Genomic DNA, 26,165 nt, shown 5'->3' on the forward strand with positions numbered 1-26,165 from the left:
ATACAATTGTATGACATTTTCTAAAGTATCCATGTTTACATCAAATAGTCAATGATGTAATTGAGTTTCTTTTTGATATATTGAAAACTGCAGTTGGTCTATTAATAGTCTCAAGAGTCTCATAGGTCCATTAGCTATCAACCCTAGTCACTGGTCCATTTGTTTTCTAGCCTTGGGCCCACCCTTACTTCAGAGTCAGCTAGATGACACAGAGGATAGAACTCTGGCTTTGGATTCAGGAAGATCTAAGTTTAAATCCAGCCTTAGACCTTACTAGCTGTGTGACCCTGGGCAAGTCACCTAACCTCTATGTACCCCGGTTTCTTCAATTATAAAATAGGGTAATAATAACACCTACCTCACAAGGTTGTGAAGATCAGATGAGATCATATTTGTAAAGTCCCCAACACAATGCCTATCATTCCCTCTTTTTTAAAAAAAATTAAAAAAAAATTTTTTTTAACTTGGGGCAGCTAGGTGGCACAGTGGATAAAGCACCAACCCTGCATTCAGGAGTACCTGAGTTCAAATCTGGCCTCAGACACTTGACACTTACTAGCTGTGTGACCCTGGGCAAGTCACTTAAACCCCATTGCCCTGCAACAACAACAACAACAAAATTTTAACTTAAATACAAAGTGAGACAAGGAAAAAAAAATGTTGCCATGTACATAGCCGAACATAGGAGAAGATTCAGTATAAAAAAATAAATTCCATTTGAAGAAAACTTTTATAATAAATACTACAGTTGTTTCAAATCTGCCCAGCTTTCCTTTGCTTCCTTATCAGTTTTCTTTTGTTCTCTGCTGTGTACTTTTTTATTTTCTGTGGGGTAATGAGGGTTAAGTGACTTGCCCAGGGTCATATAGCTAGTTAAGTGTCAAGTGTCTGAGGCTGAATTTGAACTCAGGTCCTCCTGAATCCAGAGCTGGTGCTTTATCCATTGTGCCAGCTAGCTGCCCCTGCTGTGTACTTTTTACTTAATTTTCCAGCCTCTACCCCTGCCCCCAAAGGCTGCAATTAGGCATAGTTATATATAGATAGATATACACATTACATACACACATACATCTATATATGTACACATTTATACTCATGCATATATATATATATATAAGCATAGTACAGTCTTACACACACACATATATGTAAGACTGTTCTATGCTTATTTCCACTCATCATCTGTTTCTCTAAAGGTGGATAGCATCTTTTCAAGTCCAAATCTTTCCATGCCTTTCCTAGTCAATGAGCATTTTTCTTCCCTTTTGAGCCTTGTAGCCTTAGCTAGTACTAGTCAAATATTCTGATTTTTTAAAAAGTTATCTGAATTTAAAATTTTGTTATTATAAAATAAGATGAATAACTGGATTACTATGATATAGACAGTTTAAATTTAAATAAGACTTAGTTAAGCTATTAATTAGGCACTTATTTCTACTTGGTAGCAGTTCAAAATGTAATCATGTGGGGGGCAGCTAGGTGGCGCAGTGGATAAAGCACTGGCCTTGGATTCAGGAGGACCTGAGTTCAAATCCGGCCTCAGACACTTGACACTTAACTAGCTGTGTGACCCTGGGCAAGTCACTTAACCCTCATTGCCCTGCAAAAAAAAAAAAAAAATGTTATCATGTGAAGAGTTAATCTACTTATTTTAAGATGTCATGTTCCTGAATAATTATTCAGTATTTGGTTATTTTTCTTTAAGTATTATAGTCATCATTTGATCAAGGTATCTTTTTTCCCCCTAGATCATTTCTTCTCCTATAAATATGTTCTTTTTATTTGAATTTCTAGAGTTTCTTTTTTTTGTTTTTTTTGTTTTGTGGGGCAATGGGGGTTAAGTGACTTGCCCAGGGTCACACAGCTAGTAAGTGTCAAGTGTCTGAGGCCAGATTTGAACTCAGATACTCCTGAATCCAGGGCCAGTGCTTTATCCACTGCACCACCTAGCTGCCCCTTAGAGTTTCTTTTAATAGAGCTTTTAAGGAGGTTACTATTAATTTATGTTTCTGGTAGTAAATAGAGATTGTCCGACTCAGTCTCACATCTCCAACTGCCTATTGCACATTTTGAATTAGATGTTGTGTAGGTGTCTTAAACTCAGTGTATCCAAAACTGCACTCCTTATCTTTTCCCCCTAAACCTTCCTCTCTTCCTCTCTGCCTGACTTCCCCATTACTGTCAGGGGTACCACCATCCTCCCTGTCACCCAGGCCAGCAGCTGAGGTGTCCCGTCCAGCTCCTCACTCTCTCAGCCCAGCTCACACCCAAAGCCAAACAGTTCCTAAGTCTTGTTTCTCATCTTCTTAGCATCTCTCTTATTCTCCCCTTCTGACACTGGCACCACCCTGGTGTGAGCCCTCATCACCTCATGTCTTATTTTCCCAATTGGTCTGACCATGTCACTCCCCTATTCAATGAATTCTTGTGGCTCCCCATCACCCCCAGGATCAAATAGAAAATGATCTGCTTGGGACTTAAAACTGTCTATAACTTGGCCCGCTCCTACCTTTTCAGTCTTCTTACACCTTACCCCGTGTACTCTACAGTTAAGTGGCACTGGCTTCCCCTCTGTTTCTCATTCCTATACTTTATCTTTGGACTCTAGCTGAGCATTTTTCCTGACTGTCCTTTTCCCTGGAACTCTCTCCCTCCTCATCTATGACTCTTTCTTTCCCAGGCTTCCTAAAGTCTTAGCTAAAGTCCCACTTTCTGTAAGAAGCCTTTCCTTTAATGCAAGTGCCTTTCCTCTGACATGATCTCCATTCTGTCTTGTATAAATCTTGTTTGTCCACAGCCATTTTTGTGTTGTTTCCCTTGTAAGTCCAAGTTCCTTTAGGGCAGGGACTGGTTTTTGCCATTCTTTGTTTCCCTGGTACTAAGCTCCTAGTAGTAGGTGCTTAATAAATGCTTATTGACTGACAAAATGTGCAAAACTTAGTGAAATATAGAAGTGTGGACCAAAGGACCATCACTTGGTTATATTTTGTTTTGGTAAGTAGTTCCAAAGAGAATGTGCATACATAGAAGCTCCTTTTACAGTCTCATTAAATTACAAGATATTACCTTGAGCCTGTCTTTAACATTTTGGTGTAAAGTTTGTTCTTTTTCTAATCAGTAAACATCTGTGTTATGGTTCTGATGTGAAATACAGCCAAGAGACCATTTTTTCTGTATCATAGAACTTTTTTATCTGCTCTGTCATAGTTGTTTTTGTATTCCTTGTCCAGTAAGACCATCAAAGATAGCATTGTTAGGGGCGGCTCGGTGGCCCAGTGGATAGAGCACCGGCCCTGGAGTCAGGAGGACCTGAGTTCAAATCCGGCCTCAGACACTTTAAACTTACTAGTTGTGTGACCCTGGGCAAGTCACTTAACCCCCATTGCCCCGCAAAAAAAAAAAAAAACAGAAAACAAACAAACAAAAAAAGATAGCATTGTTTTAAAATAGCTCATTTTCAAATAACTTGTATCATTTTTCATTGTTTTAGATTTGCCCAGTTTTTCTTGTGTCCTTTGTTTGATGAGAGCTGCAAAGAGAGAGAGGTGAATGCAGTTGATTCAGAACATGAGAAGAATGTCATGAATGATGCCTGGAGACTGTTTCAGTTGGAGAAAGCTACTGGAAACCCCAACCATCCCTTTAGTAAATTTGGAACAGGTTTGTCAGCTCTGTGTGTGTGTGTGTGTGTGTGTGTGTGTGTGTGTGTGTGTGTACGTACATATATGTGTGCACATATATACATATATATAGAGACACACACACATATCTATATGTGTGTGTGCTTGATTAGCCCACCTTAGTTCATTACAGACTGTTTCTTTGTTTTTTAAGTTAGAATAGAAAGTCTTATGACAACTTTGAGCCCCCCGGCCAATTCTCTCTTCCCTTTGTTTTTAACCTAGTGTTCACCGTATCGCTGTGACACTCAGGTAACCATTTGTGGTATATAAAACTGGTCTCTAAAAAAGTCTTAATATTAAATGACTAGATAGACCTTATCTAATTCAGTGAATGATTAAATCATATTTGAAATAATCAGGGCTGCTAATGTTTATGACTTGAACTAAGAAGAATAAATAAATTAACCATCAAGGGAAGTTGCTATTTTCCTTTGCTTTTAAAGCAATGTCCTAGCTAAAATTAGAAGGGAAGCAAAAAGATGGGAACCAATTTTTATGGCCAGTACTTCTGATAAAGGCCTCATTTCTAAAATATATAGGAAACTATATCAAATTTATATGAATGTAAGTCATTCCCCAATTGAGAAATGGTCAAAGGATATGACCAGGCAGTTTTCTGATGAAGAAACCAAAGCTATCTATTGCCATATGAAAAAATACTCTAAATCACTACTGATTAGAGAAGTGCAAATTAAAACAACTCTGAGGTACCACCTCACACCTCTCATATTGGCTAATATGACAAGAAAGGAAAATAATAAATGTACAGTTTAAGAAGCTTTGTTCTCGTGAGGGCCAGGTGAGATTAAGTAACAAATCTGGAGTAAACTTAATCAGCTTGGTTGTGAGATTTGTTCCAGTTACCATTGTCAGGCATTTTTCTCTATGCTGCTTATGCCTTACCTGATGTTTATTATCAGAGATTGATGGAACAATGTTATTTCTGATATATCATCTGGGAAATCTTTGTCACTGACTTTTGTTTTTACAACACTTAAATTTCTCCTTTGCACCCCTTCTCCTCCCAGAGAGCCATCCTCAACAGAGATTCCTAAACTTTCTTGGTTTATTGTCCCTTTAAAGCCATCCTTGTTTGTAATTTTGGAACATTCTTTTTTTTTTTTTTAGTTTTTTTTAGTGAAGCAATTGGGGTTAAGTAACTTGCCCAGGGTCACACAGCTAGTAAGTGTTAAGTGTCGGAGGCCGGATTTGAACTCAGGTACTCCTGACTCCAGGGCTGGTGCTCTATCGACTGCGCCACCTAGCTGCTCCTGGAACATTCATTTTTGATTGTTTTATGTTTATGTTTCTTTCTATTCATATTGTTTTAGTCATTATATATGTTGTTTTCCTGGTTCAGCTTACTTTCCTTTGTATCAATTCATGTGAATCTTTGCATATTCTTTTATGTTCATCATGTATTGTATCTTATTGGTATTCATTGTTTCTTAAAGCACATTAATATTTCACTTACTCATGTACTACAGTTTGTTTATGCATTCTGAATCAATGGTCATTCACTTTGTTTCCACTTATTTATCACAAAAAGTGCTGCTATAAATTCTTAGGGTATGTGGAGCATTTCTTTTTATTCATGACCTTCTTGATTGAGGTATGTACTTAGCAGTGGAATCTCTTGAGTCAAAGGAATTTGGATATTTAAATCACTTATTTTCGTAATTCCAAATTGTGTTAGAAAATGGTATAGGGGCAGCTAGGTGGCGCGGTGGATGGAGCACCAGCACCGGCCCTGGAGTCAGGAGTACTTGAGTTCAGATCTGGCCTCAGACACTTAACACTTACTAGCTGTGTGACCCTGGGCAAGTCACTTGACCTCAATTGCCACACTAAAAAAAAAAAAAGTATAATTTCACAGCTCCATCAAAAATATATTAGTGTGTGGGGCAGCTAGGTGGCGCACTGGATAGAACATCGGCCCTGGATTCAGGAAGACCTGGGTTCAAATCCGCCCTCAGACACTTAACACTTGCTAGCTGTGTGACCCTGGGCAAGTCACTTAACCCCAATTGCCTCACAAAAAACCAAAAACAAACAAAAAAATATATTAGTGTGCCTATCCTTCCATAATCCCACCAATATTGATTATTGACTTTTTTTTTTTAAATTTTTTGCTGGGTTGTAGAGTTTGAGGTGGTGAAAACCGAAGGGCTGTTTTGATTTTTTTGAATTTTTTATTGTTTTCAAGTGATTGTGAATCAAGTGAATACTTTATAGTTCTTTTCAGAATTGTTTATGCATTTCTTTTGGCCATTTATCAATTGGGGAATGACGTGTGTGTGTGTGTTTGTACATGCACACACACACACACGTAGAGAGTATAAATTGTTTTTATGTGTGTGTGAATGTTTTATATTTATGTATCTTGGATACCAAATCCTTATCAGAGAAATTTGATACAAAGATTTTTTTGCCCATTCTACCACTTCCCTTCTTTTCTAAGATACATTAATATTGACTGCTTAGAATCTTTTCAGTTTCAAGTAATCTAAGTTATCTATTTTTTTCTTTAATAATTGCCTCTATGTCTTGTTTGGTTAAGAATTGATCTCCTGGGGCAGCTAGGTGGTGCAGTGGATGAAGCACCGGTCCTGGATTCAGGAGGACCTGAGTTCAAATCCGGCCTCAGACACTTGACACTAGCTGTGTGACCCTGGGCAAGTCACTTAACCCTCATTGTTCTGCAAAAACAGACAAAAAAAAGAATTGATCTCCTACCCATAAAGCTGTGTAATGATTGGAATGACGCCACCTGCTGGAGATTTACTGTAGGAAAGCTCCAACATGAGGAGAGGGCCTCTGAGGGCAGGACCATGTGGTTTTTCTTGGGCGTCAGGAAGTGATGTTGGTTTGTGGGATGAAGAAGGGGGAGGCTGGCGCACTGACACTCTCTTTCCTGAAGACTCTGGTGGAGAAGGGAGCTAGAAATGCGCTCTCCCTTTAATAGATAGATGAATCTAGGCCTTTCTCTCTCTCTTTACCAAATTCTTATTCTCCTTAATAAATGCTTAAAAGTCTAACTCTTGGTAAAGCTTATAATTTATTGGCGACCACTCATTAGATATTTTAGTCAGTATGGCTAGAATTTTAGCCCCTTACAGCTGTGAAGAGGCATATTATCTGTTTGTTTTCCAATTTTTTTATAGTTTAATCTTTAATGTTAAGGTTGCATCTCCCATTTAGAGTGAATTATGGAATATGGTGCAAAGTGTTGGTCTCAGTCTATTGCTTTTTAATTTTTCCCAGCAGTTTTTATTAAATAATGAGTTTTCCCCTAGATGTAATTTATGTTTTCTGCTTTATCAAACTCTGGATTATTGAGTTCTGTTGTTTCTGTATCTCCCTTGTCTAGTCTGTTAACGTGGTCTATTGCTCTGTTCTTTAACCAATAACAGAAGATTTTGATGCTTGGTGCTTTATAATATAGTTTGAGGTTTGGAAGTGCTATCCCCCTTTGTCCCTACTTCTTTTCATCATTTCATTTGATAATCTAGATCTTTTGTTTTTCCAAATGAATTTTCTGATTACTTTATCAAGTTCTGTAAAGTTTCTTGGTAATTTGATTGGTATAGCATTAAAAGTGTAAATTAATTTTGGTGGTATTGTTATTTTTATTATATTGCCATCACTTTGCCATGAGTATTGAATATTACTCCAGCCATTTAAGTTGTTATTCATTTCTTTAGGGAGCATTTTGTAAATTGAATATATACAAATCTTTGGTACACTTTGGGAGGTTGATCCCTAGATAGTTTGTGCATTTTGTAGTTATTTTGTTCCCTTTCTATTATAGCTTTTTGTGCCTTTTGATTATTATATAGAAATTCTTTTAATTTTTGAGAGTGTATGTCATTTCATCTTTATATTTTTATAGTATCTGAAACCAGAAGAATTTTTAGGAGAATAATGAGATATTTAACAGTCATGTTAAGTTATTAGGAAAAATAGCCTCCATATAGATAAGGGAATCTCATAATTGTTAATAATATTTTATTTATCTAGTTCTTTTCCTTTTTTGACTTCTTCATTGCTTTTAGGGCAAATTAGCTTTGCAGACTGCAGATGATTTTTATATTTAGATTATACTTGGCTTGAATCTATCCAGATATAGAAGTTGTTTTGTGTTGTTAGTGAAGATAATTACAGTCCAATAGTAGAGCTTAGCGGGCTTTGGGGCAGTCAGAGAAAGCTAGTAGTATTTCATTTTAGAAGTCAATACAGGGGCAGCTCGGTGGCGCAGTGGATAGAGTACCGGCCCTGGAGTCAGGAGGACCTGAGTTCAAATGTGGCCTCAGATACTTAACACTTACTAGCTGTGTGACCCTAGGCAAGTCACTTAACTCCAATTGCCTCCCTAAAGAAAGAAAGAAAGAAAGAAAGAAAGAAAGAAAGAAAGAATTCAATACAAATCTGTCTTATATTGTTTAAAATCATTTTTAACCAGTATTTTTCTTTCAGGTAACAAATATACCTTGGAAACAAGACCAACCCAAGAAGGTATTGATGTAAGACAAGAATTACTGAAATTTCATTCTACTTATTACTCATCCAACTTAATGGCTATTTGTGTGCTAGGACGAGGTAAGCATTCCAGAAACTTAGCAAAGAACAAGATAATATAACATTATAGATTTAAAAAATGTATCTCAAAGTGATCTGTTTCTTTTAAAAAGTAAATATTGGGGGGGCGGCTAGGTGGCGCAGTGGATAAAGCACCAGCCCTGGATTCAGGAGGACCTGAGTTCAAATCCAGCCTCAGACACTTGACACTTACTGGCTGTGTGACCGTGGGCAAGTCACTTAACCCCCATTGCCCCGCAAAAAAAAAAAAAGTAAATATTGGGGGGCAGCTAGGTGGTGCAGTGGATAAAGCACTGGCCCTCGATTCAAGAGGACCTGAGTTCAAATCCGGCCTCAAACACTTGCCATTTACTGGCTGTGTGACCCTGGGCAAGTCACTTAACCCTCATTGCCCTGCCCCCCCCCCCCAAAAAAAAGAGTGTGTAAAAGTAAATATTAGTTAGAACTAGTGGAAAGCATTCAAAATGAAATATGGTGGCATTTGGGACCAGTTTTATTTGTAGTTATCTATGTCCACACTGAATTTGAGAGAAATAACACGCCTAAAGCAAACACAGATGTTTCAATTCCCTTACAATGAAAACAATACTTTTGGTTAGCCAGGTTGTGGTTTTCATATTTGTGGTATAGACCTCAGTGAACATGACAGCTGACCCTGGCTTACATATACCGCTCAAAGAATTTAAGAAAAAATATTCCTTTAGGATGCATGTTTTGCTCGAATATTCCTCTGTTGGGGCTGTTAACATTGACATGACATGTTAAGGAAGGAAGGAGAAAGTTCTCTCTTACCTTCCATGGTGTGCAGAGATATTCATTGCAGCACTATCACATGGGGTTTTTAAATGTCTTTTCTTCTTTTTTGGTACACAAGACTTTTTTGTTAGAAGCAGCAAGGAGTAAGTAACTTAATGTCTTGGCTCTGGTATTTCCTGCTTTTGTTACCTTGGGCAAGTATCTGAATAATTCTCAGTATCAGTTTCTTCCTTTACAAAATGGGGGATCAAATATTTTTAAATTACCTGACTTCTGGGATTATAATAAGGATCAAAGGAAGTGATGCATCTAAAACATTTTATAACTATAAAATGTTATGTAGGGCAGCTAGATGGCGCAGTGGATAGAGCACCGGCCCTGGAGTCAGGAGTACCTGAGTTCAAATCTGGCCTCAGACACTTGACACTTACTAGCTGTGTGACCCTGGGCAAGTCAGTTAACCCCAATTGCCTCACTAAAAAAAAAAAATAATAATGTAATAAAAATGTTATGTAAGCATAAGATGTTAGTTACTTAATATTGTTACTTTCAGGGAAAAGAGGAAGGAAATTTGGTCCAATAAACCCCATTATAAAAGGCTTAATTATCACAACTATCTGACTATGCTTTAAGTTAGGAGTCTACTCAGTATAAGTTGCTACTTTGTTTGAATCTCTCTAACACTGAATCTTATAGGGTCAGTTACCTTTGCACTCATGATTTGAGACTTAACTGTCATTTTTTGGTTATACAACTTTCTGATGACATCTTGTGTGCTGCTTCAGTACACTTCTTCATTGGTTATATGTTGTAGCCAACTCTTTTCCCACCTGCACCTTTCAGTTTCCTTTTGAGTATCATTCAACTGCAACTCTTTCAGAGACATGAAATTATGCCATATAGCATCACTGAAAGAAAACTGTTATAAATGATGGGCCTTTATTTCAAGAAGAAACTTGTGTTCATTAAAAACACTTTGTTTACTTTATATATAAAATTTTTAAAAAGCAATAGTGGTAATGGGTGTCATGTTGTAGAAAGAACACTGATATTAAAATCAAAAGGCCGGGACTCCAACTGTAGCCTACCCATTAGTTAGCCTTATTTTGTCATTTTTAAAATGAAAGGTTTCAATTGGAAGAGCTACAAGATCCCTTTCTCATCTGTAATAACCTGTGATTTTTATAAATCCCTTTTCTAGATGTAACTGTAAGGCAAATAAACAAATGTACATCATTAGTTTTATGTGTTCTAAAAGTATAATTTCAAGTATATTTCATTGCGTGTTATATAAACCGTGCTAACAAAACATTCATCTGGCACTAGGGAAAATTTTTTATCTCATCCAAATCCTTATTGACAGTAGTGCACGGCAGATGTTGCTATGGTTCATTCATAGCTTCATTTGGGGAGTATGTTTTCTTAAAATTACAGTCAAAGTGATTGACCTTTTTCATGAGGTTATTATTTTTTTATTTGAAATTTTTTTATGGCACTGTAAGATTTTGTCAAGTCATAGTTAATTAGTCTTTGGGTAAGATTTTTTTTTATATGAGGAATATGAAGAAGCATATACTTTTCATCCGTCATTTTAGAATATCTCAGCCTTTTCCCCTCCACTTTCTTGTGTTTTCCTGTTATGATTTTCCCCCTCTTGTAGGCATGGCACCAAACCCTAATTGTCCCCAGATTCACTTTGTCTGTGGTCCCAAGTTTGCCCAGGAGGCTGGCCATGGTCAAGTGACCACTATTTGACAAGCTCTTTCAGGAGCCTAGGGATCACCCTAATGTGTGTGGTCTAACCATCACTCCTAGCCTCTGAACCTTCAGCAGGTGTTGCCCATTCACACAGTGCTTGATTTGAGTATGAAGACCTTGACATCTTCTCTTCTTTGAGTGAATGGTCTTCACATAACCATTTCTCTTATATAGCTGGCACTTAACAAAGGCTTATCATATTTCTGGCTCGTGTAAAAACTCTTGCTAAATAAAGTCAGTTTAAATAAACCCTTGGGGGGCAGCTAGGTGGTGCAGTGGATAAAGCACCAGCCCTGGAGGACCTAAGTTGAAATTCGGCCTCAGACACTTGACACTTACTAGCTGTGTGATCGTGGGCAAGTCACTTAACCCTCATTACCTCCCCTCCCCCCCCCAATTAAATTAAAAAAAGTAAACTCTTGTGTTTAATTGCTAGCTCTCCTTATCATGTTTTCTACAGTTATTTTTTGAAAAATCTAAACACAGGACCTTCGATCCATCCCTGTTAAATTTCATCTCATTAGTTTTGGTTACTAATCTTTGAAGTTAATCTTTTCAACCATTTCACTTATTGCCTTGATTTTAGAAGTCCATTTTTATCCTTTTCTAGTTTCCTAGTGCTTCTTCTATGCTTTGTGATTTGTAGAAGTAATTTTGAGAGGGCACATGTACATTTTTTTCCTCCAGTATGTGTAAATGCAAAATGTGTACCTCTGGAAACTCAAATCCCCTAAGATAGTTAAATGTTCTTATTCTGGTTCCTAATCTATCTTGGCCTTCAGTTCCTTCTTTACTGTTTGTATTACCTGTTCCAGTTTGTAAACTGTTCTTGGTAAAGGAGACAGAAGCAATAATAGGACTAGAGTTTTTTTTATTCTCCCCATGTCATATTCTCCAAGCAGTAGGTCTGTCTCTTTCTTATTCATCTTTCAAACAACTTTTTTTTTTTTTAGGTTTTTTTTGTTGGCTCTGCCATTTTGAAGAATTGATTTATTTGGGGTTTTAGCATACCTGACAGTTTTTTAGAACTATAATTAGTAATTTTGGTGCTGGGTTGAATGCATGAAAAATACCCTCAAATCAGCTTTGTAATTTTTCATCTGAAAATAACACAAAGAGTAAAAAATTAGTTGAATGGAAAATAGAAGTGTTTGAATACTAGCCTGTAAAAGAAGAAACCTTGGTGTATAGTGGCAACTGTGAGAAGGCCTCTGTCCTTGAAGGAAAGGAGAGAGGGGGTCCTTGGTTTAGGGAGGATGAGGTATTAAGGTCATGTTGGAGGATTGTGGGTGCTTTCAAAATATAGGTGTAATAAATGTAATAATTGCACAAGGTCTTCAAGTGTTTGTTTCATATTTTTGTGCCTTCTAATTGTGTATCATCTGTGGAAAAAGACCTCAGTCATTCAGGAGTTGATAATGATCTTATTTGTTCAATGCTGTACTCTTACTTTGCCTCTTTGGTTATGTGTTTCTCTCAATTTTGCTATATGTAAGTTATGCTAAAAAAATTTTTTTTAGAGCCTACTATTATTTTGAGGACATAACTCTTTGTTTCAGTATAGTCCCGTGTGCTTTTGCTTTATAGTTTCTTGTTAGGGCTGAGATTTATGTTGCATGATTTTATTGGCCAAAATACCAGATGTTCCTGATAATCACTAATTTAAGTCATGATTTGAATGGCTTGTTTTCTGCAGAGTCATTAGATGAGTTGACTGAGCTGGTTGTGAAGCTATTTTCGGAAGTAGAGAACAAAAATGTCCCATTACCAGAATTTCCAGAACACCCTTTCCAAGAAGAGCATCTTAGGGTGAGTAGATGTATTTTACTCTTAGACTTGAGATTATAGGAACTTGGCCAGAGAAGAGTAAAAGAAAGATACCTTTTTTGTCCTGTTACTTATAAGGAAGAATTTGGGGTGTTTGTAGTGAGTTGCAGCATGAAGAAAAGTTCAATAAATTATAGTCGTTATTTTCCAGTGCCAAAAGTTTGAACTTTCTAACAATAATAACTGACATTTAAACATTTTGCGGTGATAAAATACTTTCACTTACATAATAACATTTGCTATGCACAACAACCCTGAGGAGGTAGATGTTAAAAACACTATTATCTCTATTTTACAAATGAATAAACTGAGATCCAGAAAAGTTAAGTGACTTACCAAAAGTGTTACATCCCTCGTATAAGTTGTGGAACTGGGGTTATAGGTCTCCAGACCTCTTTGTCCTGTGCTCTTTTTGATCAATGAAGCAAGTTGGACTGTAAAGAAATTCTACAAACATGACATCTCATTAATTTTATTCAGTTTATAGTTGAAATGAACTTGGAATTTATATCTAATGTTTAAATTTCCCTAAAGCTTTAGATTCTTACAGGTAGTCTTATAGTTGATGAATATTAGATTCAGTGAGTTTTAGCTAGCCTAATGTCTTTGTTTATTTTCAGCAACTTTATAAGGTTGTACCCATTAAGGACATAAGAAATCTATATGTTACATTTCCAATACCCGATCTTCAGAAATATTATAAATCAAACCCTGGTCACTATCTTGGTCATCTTATTGGACATGAAGGCCCTGGAAGTCTCCTATCAGAACTTAAATCAAAGGGTAAGTCTCGTGGTAACCAACTTTTGGATATTAATTTCCTAACGTGTAACATCACAGTTCTTAACTTTGCCAATCATTTCTTTCCCAAAATTGCTATGGAGGGGCAGCTAGGTGGTGAAGTGGATAGAGCACTGGTCCTGGAATCTGGAGTACCTGGGTTCAAATCTGACCTCACACACTTAACACTTACTAGCTGTGTGACTCTGGGCAAGTCACTTAACCCCAATTGCCTCACTAGGAAAAAAAAAATTGCTATGGAGATTACTTTGATTTTTTACTAAATTTGAGATGTGGTCTTTGGGGTTGGTAGAGTGTATTTTCTAAAATAAATGTTTATTGATTCCTTTTTTAAAGTATCATAAAAATTTCTCCAATTATTCCTTACATGTTGTGTATACTACATTTAACCTCCTGTCTATACAAAAAGGTGGGGTGTCTTGTATCTCTCTGTTCAAATCATGTTTGTTCTTTATAATTTTGCAACATTCTTTTTTTTTATTGTGTTGTGGTTGTTTCCATTTATGTTATTGTAGTCATTGTGCATATTGTTTTCCTGACATTGCTTACTTTATATCAATTTATATAGATCTTTCCCTGCTTCTCTGTATTTGTCATGTTTGTCATTTCTTACAGCCCAGTAATATTCCTTTACGTTCATGCACCACAATTTCTTTAACTATTTTCTAATAAATGGTCATCTACCTTGCCTCAAATTCTTTGCCTTCACAAAAAGGGGTTGCCACAAATATATTGGTATATGTGGTGACTTTCTTATCAATGGCTCCCTTGGGGTTATAAGCCTGTTAGTGAAATTTCTTTGTCAAAGAACAAAGACATCTTTTTAGTTACTTTATCTGCATACAGTAATTCCAGATTACTTTTCAAAATGATAGTACTGATTGATGGCTCCACCAGTGTGCCTTTCTTTCTGCAGTACTCTTAGAGGAGAGTATTTTTGGATATTTGCTTTCTTGTTATTGTCTTGATTGGATTTAGTAACTAAATTTAGGGATTCATGGTTTTAATGTCCTCTCAATCTTGAAGTGAAAAGAAAATGGAAAGTAAAAGGTGAAACTCATATAATATGATGTTATTTATTTCATTGAAGTTGGTAAGATACAAGGCCATTTTTTACGAGTATGGAGTGAGGGATGAATAGAATTATCCAAAAATGGCTTGGCCTGAGTTATATCACTGAGTCTAAATTTGGGCTGGGGGGGGGGAGGGAGAGAGAGAGAGAGAGAGAGAGTGTGTGTGTGTGTGTGTGTGTGTGTGTGTGTGTGTGTGTATTCTTTGGATTTGATTAAATTGAATGTAGTCAGTATTCTTACTTATGTTGCTTTATTGAGTACCATTTTACAGTACTGGTATAGGAACAGAGAAAGCAGAAGATATGAATAATTTAGATTTGGAAAATTCAAACCTATTTTGTTCTTTTGCCCCCCTGAAAACTAGCCAAATGAGTTTTGATTGTGAGGAAGGTGAAGAGAGAAGGAGTGTCTTGAGTATGGGATAGGAATTCTGTGTAAAAATTTATACAGAGAGAGAGAGAGAGAGAGAGAACACATATATGTATATATGTAGTATAGTAATATCAACAGTAATGGAATCTATCTGCATTGAAAGGAACAGGAGAAAAGACCACATTGGTTTCCTTTGTGCATTGCAGGTTGGGTAAACACTCTTGTAGGAGGTCAAAAGGAAGGAGCCAGAGGTTTTATGTTTTTCATCATTAATGTGGACTTGACTGAGGAAGGACTTTGTAAGTATTACACCATCTACTTTTTGATGAAAACTTATCTTACTTGGTTTATATCTTACATTCTTATTCCATGAATATAATTTATATTACAAATTGTAAGCTTTCAAATTTCTGTACTTTACAAGTTCACATGTCTAATTTTCCCATTTAACTTGGCCCTCCCGTCATAGGTGTTTTTTAAAAACTTGTAAATGAAAACTATGACAATTCTTGGAAAATGTTAACCCGCCTATCTTTCCAGTCTGAAGTAGGGCTGGTATGTAGCCCATGTTCTTAACTCATTTCCCTTTTGCTTCTCATCTCCTTATGCTAGTATTCCCCTTAAGAATAATTTTAAGTAGCATCTCCTTTGAAACTTTATTGATTCCATGGGCCCAGAATACCACCTCACAGGAGTGCTTGGGCCATGCCACCAATCTCTGGGAGGTGAGGACTTCATTTCTAAGAGGGACCATATTCTACTTGCCTTACTTTACCTTAGGAGTGGGCTCACGGATTTGAAGGATACAAGGACTGAACGATTTTTAAGTGTGCCCCTTTTTTCCAGTACATGTTGAAGATATAATTTTGCACATGTTTCAATACATTCAGAAGTTACGTACAGAAGGACCTCAAGAATGGGTTTTCCAAGAGTGCAAGGTACATTTGTTTCACCAAACTTTTTTTTAAGGAACGTATCTATATTTTGCAACCAATACATGTGAATTAATTTAGATTGAAATGCATCAGTGACCCAGCTGAAATTTGAAATTGTTTTTTTTCTCCCAATTTTGAATAGTGGTAGATGGGCTATTGTGTTCTCTGAGCCTTGTGAGTTGCTTGAGGCCCAGTTAGCTTTGTAAGCTTCCAAAGGGGAAAGATGGAACCAAAACCCCCTCCCAGAAGAAACCCAGCTTTTAATGAGCTGGTACCTCTTAGTCTGTTTGATGAGTGTTTGAGTAAATCACTAGTAAACTTGCAGCACCCTAGATTGAAAAACAGTAAAAATGGTTCAGATAACCGAAGGGGGCAGCTTTCCTTTTTATCTCAGAATTTTACTACTGAATTGTGCCCTGCCCTTAAGAATAATTTTAAGTAGTGATGCTTTGAAATAGTCAGGCTGTTGTATTATTTATTGTATGGAGCAAATGATGTTTATGCTTGAAAAACCTAAGTACATTTTGGAGTGTCCCCTTTAAGAAACTTTGACTTAAATCAATAAAATCATTTTATTTTAATGTGAGAAACATCTTTACCTATGCAGAATCTTGATCACTGGAGTCAGCTTAGATGTTAGCTCATTTCTTTAAACAACTGTATTGGAAGAGCTCTTTGCTTTTGGTGTACTTTCATTGGCCCACTAAGATCAGATTCTATGCACCTCGTACATTCTGCATGATATTCTATTTTCTTACTACCTTTTTGTGTAAGAGATCAGTTTTCATTCAATTTTTGCCTAGTTTTGCTTTTTGTTATATGTTCTGTGAGGTGAGCCCAGTTGTTTCAGAAATGTAATTTGATTATATATGTCTGTGGACTATGTTTTCTCAAACATGCATATAAAATCACCATGGACAAAAAAGAATGCTACTCAGAAAATCTTGAAAATTGAAAATTGAATAAAAAGTGCACATATATATGAAAACCAAAATACTGTAGTAGACTATTTATTGGAATTAATTTGCTGTGCCTAATTGGAGTCATTTTCTGTTTTAGGATTTGAATGCTGTTGCTTTTAGGTTTAAAGATAAAGAGAGACCTAGAGGTTATACATCTAAAATTGCAGGAATACTGCATGTAAGTAATTTTAAAAAAAATTGTCTATAAGATATTTTGGAGTTACTTAGTATATTAATTTTGATGATTTCATTAATTTCAGCAATTAAAGATTTATGAGCTTGTAGTATGAAACTTTTGGGTGATTGTTCAGTACAAAACTTTGGTGTTCAATAAATGTTTAAAAACTCTCAACCTAAGATTCTTAGTATTTTTCTCCTGACTTTTTTTTAAACTGTGGATACAAATTCCACATTCTTTTCTGTATAAAATTTTAATATAGAAATTTAAATCAAATATCAGAGACAATATGGCCTAACGGATAAGAGCTAGCCATCAAGCCAGGAAGGCTTGAATTTAAGTTTCACCTCTGACACATAATGGCTGCATGCAACTGGCCAAGTCTATTTAACCTGTCCATGTTCTAGGCATCTGGGACTATTAAATTACAGAGAAAGAGCTGACCTGTGTTGTAGAGGGAGTCTTCTGTATCTGAAAGTTCCCTACACCAATCAAATCACAGATTCAGTACCAATTCCTATTTCAAAAACAAATAATCTAGGGGGCAGCTAGGTGGTGCAGTGGATAAAGCACTGGCCCTGGATTCAGGAGGACCTGAGTTCAAATCTGGCCTCAGATACTTGATACTTAATAGCTGTGTGACCCTAGGCAAGTCACTTAACCCCCATTGCCCCACCAAAAAAAACCCCAAAAACCAAATAATCTGCAACAATTGAAAACTAAACCTCTTGCTTTTGTTTAAAAAATCCTAAAATGTGTGTGTGGTTTGATTCCCATCTTGCCTTCATTATTTGGCCAGAGGTAAGATGGTGTTGACTTCCCCCATTACCCTTTGGTGGCCTAAGTTTTGATCCTAGAGAGCTGTGTATTGGGAGCAGGGGGGGCAGGGGCAGGGCAATGAGGGTTAAGTGACTTGCCCAGGGTCACACAGCTAGTAAGTGTCAAGTATCTGAGGCCAGATTTGAACTCAGATCCTCCTGAATCCAGGGCTGGTGCTTTATCCACTGTGCCACCTAGCTGCCCTGGAACTGTGTATTTTTGTGGCCTAGGGCTAGCATTTAAATATTCAGCTGATTATCCCAGGTAGGTCCATAGTCTCAGAAAGATACATGTCCCAGTCCACCAAAAAGAACAGGAACTCTTTCAGGGTGGTTATAAGACTTTTAGTCTTCCCAGATTATCTAGCAAAACTTTTACCAATCCTCTCTGAGGGGAGAGTAAAGCATGGTGATTAATTTAAAGGAAACTTAGGGTTTTGAAGCCAGCTAGCTAGATTGGAGTGGGGCAGAAATTTGTATCATCATTTTTGTTATTGTTGATCTTGGAAAATAGTTCAGATTAAGTACTCCTCTAAGATTATCGATCTATAGGTCAACCAGTCCAATCCCCTTATTTTACAGATGAGGGGAATGAAACCCAGAGATAATAAATGATGGCCAATTTTCAGAGCTAGGTTTTGAACCTAGGTCCTGTGTCTCCAAATGTCGAAATACAATTTGTTATCATGAGCCTTGCATAGTTGTATACCTTTCCTCTAGGTGCACTTTAGCTCAGTCCTTGGCTGTTCTTACCTACCCTGCTTTAAGGACATGATTCACAGCAGTAGGGAGTACTAGGCTTACTGGCACAGCAGTTTTTGCCCAGAGAGGGGAGCATATCTCTAACTGAGCTGGTCATTTAGAAAATGCCCTGTAGGTGCCAGCATTTTACCATCAAACCTTTATTTCTAGAGCAGGCTATGTCTAATCTGTCTCGCATTTGTATTCAAACAAATCCAGTGCTGCCTAAAAACAGACTAATTGGTGGGATTAACTCATAAAAACTCTCTAAAATACAAAACTCTGGTAAGAAGGAGAAAACTAGGATTTGATAAATTTTTCTGTCCTTGAGTAAAAAGTTAATGGAGAAAGTCAAACCACTTCAACAAGCATTCATCAAGGGTCTCGAATATGTCAGGTACTGTGCAGTGCAAAAACAGTTTCTGCCCTCAAGGAGCGCATCTAGCTGGGAAAAGACAACATGTAAACCACCATGTACAAACAACACACATACAGGACAAATTGGAAATCATCTCAGAGGGAAGGTAGTAAAGTTAAGGGCGTCTGAGGAAGACCTCTTGTGTGAAGCTGAGATTTTAGCTGAGGCTTCATTCAGGGAATTCAGGAGGTAGAGGCAAGGAGGAGGGGTAGCATTCCAGGCATGGGGAAGAATCAGTAGAAAGGCAGAGCAGTCAGGAGATGGAAAAAAATCGAGGAGGTCAAAGTCGATGGGTCATAGAAGGAGGGGGCACCAAGGGACTGTAGGAAGGGGCCGGGTTATAAAGGACTCTGGATACTTGGACCCTGGAGGTAACAGGGAGCCAGTGGAGTTTGAATAGGGGAAGGATATGGTCAGAGCTGTACTTCAGAAGATCGGTTTGACAACTGAGTATAAGACCTTCTAGATGGGAGAAAGACTTGAACCAGAAGGCTCTTGTAGTCCAGGCATGAGGTGATTAGTTAGGGCCTGCACCGATGTGGTGGCAGTGTCAGAGCAGAGAAGGGGGCACATCTGAGAGATGTTGCAATGGTTCTTAGCAACAGATTAAATATGTAGTGGGTTGGGGGTTTAAGAGAGCAAGGAGTTAAAGATAATAGGTTCTCAGCCATGGTGATAAAGATGATGATGCCTTCAACAGTGATAGGGAAGTTAGGAAGGTGGGGAGAGATAATGAATTTAGTGAAATAAAAATGTATTTAATACATATTTTTGTTAATATATGACTGATATCTCAAGACTGTGTTTTCTTTTTTAAAGTATTATCCCCTAGAAGAAGTGCTTGCAGCAGAATATTTGCTAGAAGAATTTCGCCCTGATTTAATAGAGATGGTCCTTGATAAACTGAGGCCAGAAAATGTCCGGTAAGTCATTTTGAGGATAAATTAAGTTTTAAAAGACTAATAAAAATCAAAATAGTTTTATAAGAGGAAGCTTATTTGTTCATCATTAATGACATTTATATAATTCAGTTTGTATCAAATGTTCAATAAATACTTTATTAATAAAATTTGGAATAAATTGGCAAAAAAATTTGATACAGTATCATATTACCACTTTAGTTGAGCCATTATTAGCATTGTATTCCCATTGGTATTTTAAGGATCATACTCAAAAAGAGTTGGCATATTAGCATTTAAAAATGCAGTAGTATTAGACCTCTGTTATCTGTTATTGTGGGGAATCTAAGTTTCCACATGAATGGTTTTAGAAGTAACTGACCAAAAACATAATCTGTGCCCCACTTAAAAAAAAAACTATTTTAGTGAAAATCATTCTAAACTTTATTATATATAACCCTGTTGTCGTCTTCTTCTTCTTCTTCTTCTTCTTCTTCTTCTTCTTCTCCTTCTTCTTCTTCTTCTCCTTCTCCTTCTCCTTCTCCTTCTCCTTCTCCTTCTCCTTCTCCTTCTCCTTCTCCTTCTCCTTCTCCTTCTCCTTCTCCTTCTCCTTCTCCTTCTCCTTCTCCTTCTCCTTCTCCTTCTCCTTCTCCTTCTCCTTCTCCTTCTCCTTCTCCTTCTCCTTCTCCTTCTCCTTCTCCTTCTCCTTCTCCTTCTCCTTCTCCTTCTCCTTCTCCTTCTCCTTCTCCTTCTCCTTCTCCTTCTCCTTCTCCTTCTCCTTCTCCTTCTCCTTCTTCTTCTTCTTCATCATCATCATCATCATCATCATCATCAATTGGGGTTAAGTGGCTTGCCCAGGGTCACACAGCTATAACCCTGTCTTCTTAAAAAGAGATGATAGGGAGCAGCTAGGTGGTGCAGTGGATAAAACACCGGCCCTGGATTCAGGAGCATCTGAGTTCAAATCTGGCCTCAGACACTTGACACTTACTAGCTGTGTGACCCTGGGCAAGTCACTTAACCCTCATTACCTCACAAAAAAAACACCCCAAAACAAAAAGAGATGATAGAGCATAATTTAACCTTTCTTTATGACTGTCAAAAAGGCAGTGTAATACAGTGTACCGGGACTTGCAGTCAGAAGGGTCATAGAACCATAGGATTAAGAAACATTAGGTACCTGAGAGATTGTCTAGACAAGTCAACTTTCTGTTTTACAGCCCTGGAAAGTCAGGCCCAGAGAGAAGTGATTTTCCCAAGGCCACTCCCTTTTCCAAGATGCCTACCTGCTTCGTTCTCTTCCCCTATCCCTGCTGAAAATCCCTTTCTTAGATTTTCTAAGAGCACTTTCTCTGTCTTGTATTATATTTCTCTGTATTTTGTATTTCTCTTGTAAGCTTATTTAGGACAAGTACTGTGACAACTTTAAATCTTGTATCCCTAGTGCCTTGCAGTGTCCTAATTCAATAGGTGGTTACTGAACATTTGTTCAGCTGAGTTGAAGAGAACTGTATCAGTTTGTGATACATAAGAATTGCTTTTCTTCTTTGCTTTCAGCAGGAAGGCCTGCCTTCAAATGCATATACCTCCTGTCTCCCCCACCTTCTGCACTGGCTTCATGCACACTTATAATAAAGTTGATTACCTAATTTCTGAAACAGCAGGGTTTGGCTTCTTTCATTTACATTAATACACTTAGGCTTTGCCAACAGCTAGTTCACTTTTTTTGAAGGCTTTTCTTTTTTAAACTTGCTCCTTGGGCCTCTGCTGTAATCTGAATTCTAGAATTTAATGAATTTCCTACCAGTGGAGTGTTGATATAATGTTAGAGTTTTAGACTGTTGGAGCTGGAGAGGACCTAAGAGGTGATCTAGTCTATCCTCTCATTTTAATCATGTAGAAATTGAGCTTTAAAGAACTGATTTCTCAGGGTTACACAGAGAATCAGAACTATCATCTGGATCTCCTCCATTGTCCTGGACTGCCATGTCATCTGTCATGACAAGCTTGAAGTTTGACCTGGAAGCTTTATCAGTGTGTTTTCAGCTAAATCTGTGACTATGCTGGATAATGCACATCCTTGTGACACTGCATGTAATCTCCAGGCTACTGAAGCCTTGTAGTAAAAGTACTTCCTGCCATACTTCTGTAATTCACCTTGTACCCCATACCACAGGGATTGTTGGTTTAGAATTTGCTTGGTCAATTTTTGAATGACTGATTGAATCTTGGGTATAAATCACATTGGGAAATGAAATTCTGCACCTAGTTTTTTAGTAATTGTATTCATTTCTACAAAGGTAGAACTATACTTACCTTAAAACTAAATGTAGGAGGCAGCTAGGTGGTGCAGTGGATAAAGCGCCAGCCCTGGATTCAGGAGGACCTGAGTTCAAATCCGGCCTTAGACACTTGACAGTTACTAGCTGTATGACCTTTGGGCAAGTCATATAACCCTCATTCCCCTGCAGGCCCCCCCCCCAAAACCCCCCCAAAACTAAATGTAGCTAATATAAGGGAAAAAATGGGTTTGACTATAGGAATGTGGTGGACATATATATATATATATTAGTGAAGCAATTGGGGTTAGGGCCGGTGCTCTATCCACTACGCCACCTAGCTGTCCCCTGACATATATTTTTATCCAGTGGATTGCAGAAAGTAATGATGATGTTGAAAAGCTTGAGTAGAATTTGTCTGGTTTATCCACTAGAACATGAAATTCAGTAGATACTAAAGGTAGTCACTTCTGGATATGATATCAGCTGGTTCCTTTTGCCAGATAATAAATGTTACTTTGTTAAGCTTAGAAAACTTGGCTGGTCTTCTTTCTTTTTCTTCTTTTTTTTTGTGGGGCAATGGGGGTTAAGTGACTTGCCCAGGGTCACACAGCTAGTAAGTGTCAAGTGTCTGAGGCCAGATTTGAACTCAGGTTCCCTTGAATCCAAGGCCAGTGCTTTATCTACTGTGCTACTTAGCTGCCCCTGGTCTTCTTTTATGCTGATGTTTATTCTGGTATATATGCTTTTTTGGGGGGGCCAAACCTGTAATTTCATTAGTACAGGGAACATTCCTCAGTAAAGAAACTCCTTCTACCAGTACAGGTTGATTTGTGCTCAATCATAGAGTTTCCTGGCACACTGTTAAGTAACTTGTCCCTCAGGGTCAGCCGTGCAGGTGGTACTTGAGTTGAAGTCTTCATAACTGAAGCCAGTTCACTCTCCACTACACTATGCTGTCTCTTATGCCAGTATCAATGTTAAAAGGAACAGAGAGAAAGCAGCAGAAGGGCACCTCTTCCCTTTGTGTTGTAGCTCTAATGTCCTCCCTTTGATGACTCTCAGCTTCCCAGGAGCCTCCCCACCAGCCCAATGAAAACAGACTCAGTAACCCGGCTACTGGCTACCTGTCTTCTGTCCTTAGAGAGGAGGAGGCATAAAAGCTGCAGTTAGGGCAATGATTGGATGGGTTCCTACAGGGCTCAGGCTGGAATTCCCTCTGGATTCATTCTACTCTTTTCTGATTGAATACTATTCTTGCTGGAGAAGATGGAAGCAAACTAGGATATGAATGTTTTTCCTTTTCTTTGTCATCTATTAGCATTTCTTCATCTTGCTCAAGCGGGTGTCTGGTCTTTTACTTATCTTCCTTGCTCTTACTATAGCCCATTTAAAAGCCCATTTTATTATTTTTAACATTTTTTAAATGATCTTTTCTTTTGGGTGCTTTAGCCTTTAGGTTGATGTTACTCTTGACTGTTGTCTTTATATGTTCATTTTTCCATCTTTCATGCGTGTCCTTTTAAATGCATGTTCATGCATGTTCATTTCATGTCCTTTTAAAATCTAAACTTAAGCTACGTGCTTTGAACACGGTTGAGCACTTGATGCTTTTTGACTGAATTAGGTTCTTTTAGATGCCTCCTCCTTTTCTTTATTCAATGATTATACTTTACTTATAGAACTTTCCATCTGTTATTTTAACTGTTAAGCATTTATTTTATACAAAGCACCATGCTAGATGTTGAGTGTTATTCATAAGCTGTATTGCCTTTTTTTTCCCTCTCTGGTTTTTGGTTATAAGATGAAATTGAGAAACTATATGCTCAATCAGGATGACCAGCCTCCAGACCCAGTTAGGGAACTAGAGTTTACATGGTTTCTTGTCTTTTCAAAAAGTATGAATAACAAGGAATGTACCCACATCGATTACAGCTTTCTTTAACCTGGAACATGTCCAATATTATATTGTCATACACAGGATACTATTTTTGTATGGAATTTAGGGAAAGGAGGCCCCTACCCCAAATAAGAATTTTTCAGTCATTCTTTTCTTTGAATGTTTCAAAATCTGCTTTTCTAAAGTCTAGGCTACATGTCTGCTGTTTTCCAGTCATCGTCCCTATAAACTCTAGGATGTTTCTTCCATCTCCTGAAAAGTGGAAATTATCAGCAAGACAAGCCAAGAATTTATTAATTAATGTACCTTTTTGTAAAGAGTCTCTTAGTAAGTGTCTAGGTATTTGACGTCTCCTCTCTCTTCCCTTACGTAGCATGCTTTGCTCTGTGTCAGTTTGTAATCTGTATTAGGAAAATATTTAGTAGCTTCTTTCTGTCCTAACCCCAAAAGCTCTTCATTATGTTTGTATTTTTAGGCTTATGAATTTCTGTTATATAAAACTTTAGTTAATATCTAAAAACATATTTACTTTGTGTTAAAATTTTAGGTTCATTTTTCCCCCTGTACTCTCTGAATTGTTATGTACACATCTGAAGCCATAATTATTCCTCTTGATTATCTTTCCTCTTACTTTCTTTTCTTTTTTTGTTTTTTTAAGAATAAGATGGAGGGGCAGCTAGGTGGTACAGTGGATATAGCACCGGCCCTGGATTCAGGAGGACTTGAGTTCAAATTTGACCTCAGACATTTGACACTAGCTGTGTGACCCTCGGCAAGTCATTTAACCCTCATTGCCCCACCAAAAAAACAAACAAAAAAATAACAACAACAAAAGAATAAGATGGAGGCTGCTAGCCCTGGATTCAGGAAGACCTGAGTTCAAATTTGGCCCCAGACACTTGACACTTACTAGCTGTGTGACTCTGGGCAAGTCATTTCACCCCAATTGCCTCACCAAAAAAAAAGAAGAAGGAGAAGATGGTAGTTTGTTTAGAGAAAGGGGAAGGGAAGGGAAACCATGAAAGAGGTCCTTGGACTTCTCATGGGGAGAAGGCATGGCACAGAGTGTGGCTCTGAGATACCAATCTCAAGCAGGAGACTGGCAGGTGCTTTTATAGAGCACTGATGGGGCTGACCATCTGACTGTGTAAAGTTCCCTTAGTGAGGGAGGACCCATCCCCCACTGGTGGTGGCTGGAGGAGTTGGGTGAGGGGTGGCTGTAGATCTCTGAAGCCATCTCCTCCAGACACAAAGGAAGCAGCCACACCCAAATTTATCTCCCCAGGGTTGAAGGAGACTAGAATGAAGGGTGGGGGTCCCAGAGCTAGCTCAGTTCAATCTGGTTCCATTTATCTCTCTAGGCGTGTCTGTCCTCTGGTTTAGTTTCTCTAGGAGAAGGTTCTTTGATGTGCCTATAACATTCCCTACTTGGGACGGGGAGATTCTTCTGAAACTGCTTCAGGCTGAGCGGGGGTTGAAGAAATCACAGCGCAAGGGAGGGGGAGGGGAGAAGTGGAGAAGGCCTGGTCCCGAGTGTGAAGAGCTGTGAGGTCCCGAGGGTGAGCGGAGACAACATAGGCACAGTGGGTATCTGCCATGAATCCTTAAGCCTAAATGGAACAGACTTAAACAAAGATTTTAAAAGAAACCAGGGCAAAAAAATCAAAAAGGGTTTATCAGATAAGGAGTAAAAAGTGTGACCACTTTTTTTCCCAGTGGAAGCTGGAAAGGCTGAATGCATGACAGGGCGGGACCTCCCTTACAAGAGTTAAGTAATCAGATCAAAACTTAGTTCTTTGAAAGGTAGTGTCTGTCTACATTTTAGGGTCCTTTCCCCGATCCCCAGGACTTTGTGCCTTAATTGAATGCTAGGACCTGAACGAGAGAGTAAGGCAGAGGTCGCCCCTGAATCATCCCTCGACTTGCCTCCTACGTCACAGGGGGGTTGGACAGGAGACCGAACTGTAGAGAGCTGGCTTCTCTCTAGACCAAACTCTTGGGGGCTGCACTGGGGACAAAGGAGAGCTGACCTCACCTTCATGGGGCATTCCCCACTCCTGTGTCCCAGTTTATTGCAGCTCCCAGAATCTCGGCCTCCCAGAGATCTGCTGGTAGCAGACGTGATGACTGTTGCTATTAGCAAGGCTTGGTCTATAGAGCGCACGA

General features: G+C 38.1%; 1 protein-coding gene across 2 annotated transcripts in view; it reads left to right on the forward strand.

Moving 5' to 3' along the window:
* Positions 1–26,165, forward strand: part of IDE (insulin degrading enzyme) — a 100,799-nt gene that overhangs the window by 30,334 nt on the left and 44,300 nt on the right. For both annotated transcript variants that reach the window (XM_043983655.1, XM_043983654.1), the window contains exons 4-11: positions 3,491–3,660; positions 8,160–8,282; positions 12,493–12,605; positions 13,244–13,406; positions 15,076–15,168; positions 15,716–15,807; positions 16,864–16,944; positions 19,741–19,844. In XM_043983655.1, coding sequence (XP_043839590.1) covers positions 3,491–3,660; positions 8,160–8,282; positions 12,493–12,605; positions 13,244–13,406; positions 15,076–15,168; positions 15,716–15,807; positions 16,864–16,944; positions 19,741–19,844 — 939 coding nt within the window. The remainder of the gene's footprint in view (positions 1–3,490; positions 3,661–8,159; positions 8,283–12,492; positions 12,606–13,243; positions 13,407–15,075; positions 15,169–15,715; positions 15,808–16,863; positions 16,945–19,740; positions 19,845–26,165) is intronic.

This window comes from Dromiciops gliroides, chromosome 2 (assembly GCF_019393635.1).
Source record: "Dromiciops gliroides isolate mDroGli1 chromosome 2, mDroGli1.pri, whole genome shotgun sequence".
Lineage (NCBI taxonomy): Eukaryota > Metazoa > Chordata > Mammalia > Microbiotheria > Microbiotheriidae > Dromiciops > Dromiciops gliroides.